This window comes from Geospiza fortis, unplaced genomic scaffold (assembly GCF_000277835.1).
Source record: "Geospiza fortis unplaced genomic scaffold, GeoFor_1.0 scaffold513, whole genome shotgun sequence".
In the NCBI taxonomy this organism is placed as follows: domain Eukaryota; kingdom Metazoa; phylum Chordata; class Aves; order Passeriformes; family Thraupidae; genus Geospiza; species Geospiza fortis.
In genome coordinates this window covers 1,838-6,507 of record NW_005055535.1, presented here as the reverse complement: position 1 = coordinate 6,507, position 4,670 = coordinate 1,838, and the positions used below count along the sequence as shown (strand labels likewise).

Below are 4,670 nucleotides of genomic sequence, written 5' to 3'. Positions count from 1 at the left end.
ATTCCGGAATTCCAGGTTGGGCTACGAGCTGAAGGAGGAGATGGAGCGCAAGTTGGACAAGTGGCAGGAGCCCCAAAAATCCCCCAATAATACCCCAAAAATCCCTGAAAAATCCCCCAGATTCCCCCCAAATTGCTCTAAAATTTTGGGAATTTTCCCTGAATTTTGGGAATTTCCCCAAAATCCCTGGAATTGCCCCAAAATCCCAGAATTGCAGGTTGGGTACGAGCTGAAGGAGGAGATCGAGCACAAATTCGACAAGTGGCAGGAGCCCCAAAAATCCCCCAATAATACCCCAAAAATCCCTGAAAAATCCCACAAAATCCCCCAAAATTTTGGGAATTGCCTCAGAATTTTGGGAATTTGCCCCAAAATCCCCAAAATTCCCAGGTGGGGTACGAGCTGAAGGAGGAGATCGAGCACAAATTCGACAAGTGGCAGGAGCCCCAAAAATCCCCCAATAATACCCCAAAAATCCCTGAAAAATCCCACAAAATCCCCCAAAATTTTGGGAATTGCCTCAGAATTTTGGGAATTTGCCCCAAAATCCCCAAAATTCCCAGGTGGGGTACGAGCTGAAGGAGGAGATCGAGCGCAAGTTCGACAAGTGGCAGGAGCCGCCCCCGGTCAAGCAGGTGAAGCCGCTGCCGGCGCCCCTGGACGGGCAGAGGAAGAAGAGGGGAGGCAGGCGGTGAGTTAATTAGCGTTAATTAGCGCTAATTAGCCTTCATTAGTCCTTAATTTGTCCCTCATTAGCTCCTGGTTAGTCGCTGGTTGAGCGCTCAATGAGGTCCTGGGTAAAGCCCAGTTCAGCTGTAATTAATGGAGGGCTAATTAAGCCCTAATTAGCCCCTAATTAATCCCCAATTAATCCTCAGTTAGTTCCGGATTAGCCCCTAATTAAACCCTTTTAAGCCCCAATTAGTCCTGAATTAAGCCCCAATTAAGACTTAATTAATCCCTGCTTAACCCCTAAATATTTTGTGATTAAGCCTTTTTTATCCCTGATTAGCCCCTAATTAATAACCAATTAAGCCCTAATTAATCTCTGATTAACCTTTACTTAATTCTGACTTAAGTTCTAATTAATCTGTGATTAGCCCCTGATTAAGACCCGATTAGTCCCTGATTAGCCCCTAATCAATCCCCAATTAAACACTAATTCATCCCTGATTAGCCCCTAATTAATACCCAATTAAGACTGAATTTGTCCCTGATTAGCCCCTAATTAATCCCCATTTAAGACTTAATTAAGTTCTGCGTAACCCCTAATTATTTTGTGATTAATCCCTAATTAATCCCTGGTTAATGCCCAATTAAGCCCTAATTAATCTGATTAACCCCTGATTATTTCATGATTAAGCCCCAATAAATCCCCAGTCCACCTTATATCAACTCAGTAATTAGCCCCAAATAACCCCCAATCAACCCCTTAATTGCTCCCCAATTAAACATGCAATCAACGCCTAAATAGCACCTAATTAACCCCTAATTAGTCCCTAATTAACGCAGCTACCGGAAGATGAAGGAGCGCCTGGGGCTGACTGAGATCCGCAAGCAGGCCAACAGGATGAGCTTTGGGGAGGTAATTAACCCTAATTAACCCTAATTAATCCCCCAAATCCCATTGTTTACCTTCCTGGGACCCCAAAATCTCATTTTTCACTCGTTTTTTCCCCGTTTTTCACATTTTTAATCCCGTTTTGCCCTCAGATCAAGGAAGAGGCCTACCAGGAGGACCTGGGCCTCCTGGGACCCCTAAACCCCATTTCCCCCTTTTAACCCCATTTTTCTCATTAAACCCCATTTTAACACCATTCAATCCCATTCTTTTGCCTATTTTTAGCAATTTTTACCTATTTTCCTCATTTTTTATCCCATTTTTCACTCTTTTTCTCTCAGATCATGGAAGAGGCCTACCAGGAGGATCTGGGCTTCAGCCTGGGCCTCCTGGGACTCTTAAACCCCATTTTTCTCCCTTTTAACTCAATTTTTCTCATTAAACCACATTTTAACACCACCAAATCCCGTTCTTTAACCTTTTTTTGCCTATTTTTACCTATTATTCCCATTTCTTATCGAATTTTTCACTATTTTTCCCTCAGATCAAGAAAGGGGCCTACCAGGAGGACCTAGACCTCTTGGGACTCTTAAACCCCATTTTTCGCCCTTTTAACCCAATTTTTCTCGTTAAACCCGATTTTAACACCGCCAAATCCCATTATTTTACCTATTTTTACCCATTTTTATCCATTTTTATCGGTTTTCCCACTTTTAATCCCTTTTTCCCTCTGTTGAAGGAAGAGGCCTATGAGGAAGACCTGGGCTTTGGCCTGAGCCTCCTGGGACCCCCAAACCCCATTTTTCCTCCTTTAATCCCATTTTAACCTCCCCAAAATCCCATTTTTCACTCATTTTTCCCCATTTTTCTCATTTTTCACCCCATTTTCCCTTCAGATCCAGGAAGACGCCTACCAGGAGGACCTGGGCTTCAGCCTGGGCCACCTGGAAACCCTAAACTCCTTTTTCCCCCTTTTTCCCCCAATTTTTATCACTAAACCCTTTTTTTACGCCCCCAAATCCACTCTTTTACCTATATTTATCCATTTTTACCTATTTTTCCCATTTTTTATCTAATTTTTCACTGTTTTTCCCTCAGATCAAGGAAGAGGCCTACGAGGCAAACCTGGGCTTGTGCCTGGGCCTCCTGGGACTCTTAAACCCCATTTTTCACGCTTTTAACCCAATTTTCTCATTAAACCCCATTTTAACACCACCAAGTCCCATTCTTTTACCTATTTTTACCCATTTTTACTTCTATTTATCTATTTTTCCCATTTTTAATCACATTTTCCCCTCAGATCAAGGAAGAGGCCTACCGGGCAAACCCGGGCTTTGGCCTGGGCCACCTGGGACTCCCGAACTCCATTTTTCCCCCCTTTAACCCAAATTTTTCCCTTTTAACCTCCCCCAAATCCCATTTTTCACTCTTTTTTTCCCCGTTTTTCTCATTTTTCGCCCCATTTTCCCCTCAGATCGAGGAGGACGCCTACCAGGAGGACCTGGGCTTCAGCCTGGGCCACCTGGGCAAGGCCGGCAGCGGCCGCGTGCGCCAGACCCAGGTCAACGAGGCCACCAAGGCCCGGATCAGCAAAACCCTGCAGGTGCCTGAGCTTCCCCCTCCCCTTAATTCGCTTCATCCAGGCCTAATTAGCGTAATTAACCCCTAATTAACGCTGCCCAGAGGACGCTGCAGAAGCAGAGCGTGGTTTACGGGGGCAAATCCACCATCCGGGACCGGAGCTCGGGCACGGCCTCCAGCGTGGCCTTCACCCCCCTGCAGGTGGGGAGGGGGCTCAGGGGATAGGGGATATAGGGCATCCTGAGGGGATTATAGGGGATCTATAGGGGTTCATAGGGGTGGGGAGGGGTTGTGGGGAATCCTGAGGCGGTTATAGGCGTTTATAGGGCACTATAGGGGGATGTGGGTCATCCGTAGGGGGTTATAGGGGATCTGTAGGGGATCTATAGGGGATATAGGGCATCCTGAGGGGATTATAGGGGATCTATAGGGGTTCATAGGGGTGGGGAGGGGTTGTGGGGAATCCTGAGGCGGTTATAGGCGTTTATAGGGCACTATAGGGGGATGTGGGTCATCCGTAGGGGGTTATAGGGGATCTGTAGGGGATCTATAGGGGATATAGGGCATCCTGAGGGGATTATAGGGGATCTATAGGGGTTCATAGGGGTGGGGAGGGGTTGTGGGGAATCCTGAGGCGGTTATAGGCGTTTATAGGGCACTATAGGGGGATGTGGGTCATCCGTAGGGGGTTATAGGGGATCTGTAGGGGATCTATAGGGGATATAGGGCATCCTGAGGGGATTATAGGGGATCTATAGGGGTTCATAGGGGTGGGGAGGGGTTGTGGGGAATCCTGAGGCGGTTATAGGCGTTTATAGGGCACTATAGGGGGATGTGGGTCATCCGTAGGGGGTTATAGGGGATCTGTAGGGGATCTATAGGGGATATAGGGCATCCTGAGGGGATTATAGGGGATCTATAGGGGTTCATAGGGGTGGGGAGGGGTTGTGGGGAATCCTGAGGCGGTTATAGGCGTTTATAGGGCACTATAGGGGGATGTGGGTCATCCGTAGGGGGTTATAGGGGATCTGTAGGGGATCTATAGGGGATATAGGGCATCCTGAGGGGATTATAGGGGATCTATAGGGGTTCATAGGGGTGGGGAGGGGTTGTGGGGAATCCTGAGGCGGTTATAGGCGTTTATAGGGCACTATAGGGGGATGTGGGTCATCCGTAGGGGGTTATAGGGGATCTGTAGGGGATCTATAGGGGATATAGGGCATCCTGAGGGGATTATAGGGGATCTATAGGGGTTCATAGGGGTGGGGAGGGGTTGTGGGGAATCCTGAGGCGGTTATAGGCGTTTATAGGGCACTATAGGGGGATGTGGGTCATCCGTAGGGGGTTATAGGGGATCTGTAGGGGATCTATAGGGGATATAGGGCATCCTGAGGGGATTATAGGGGATCTATAGGGGTTCATAGGGGTGGGGAGGGGTTGTGGGGAATCCTGAGGCGGTTATAGGCGTTTATAGGGCACTATAGGGGGATGTGGGTCATCCGTAGGGGGTTATAGGGGATCTGTAGGG

The 4,670-nt window shown here is 47.7% G+C and overlaps 1 protein-coding gene across 1 annotated transcript; it reads left to right on the top strand.

Annotated features, from left to right (window-relative positions):
- Window positions 1-563: 563 nt before the first annotated feature.
- LOC106632169 (U4/U6 small nuclear ribonucleoprotein Prp31) lies at window positions 564-3,367 on the top strand (the record flags this gene model as incomplete). Its single annotated transcript, XM_014311662.2, has 4 exons — window positions 564-691; window positions 1,513-1,585; window positions 3,036-3,164; window positions 3,245-3,367. Coding segments are annotated over 4 exons (453 nt in total), but the record flags the coding sequence as incomplete, so codon positions are not given.
- Between the last annotated feature and the right edge of the window lie 1,303 nt (window positions 3,368-4,670).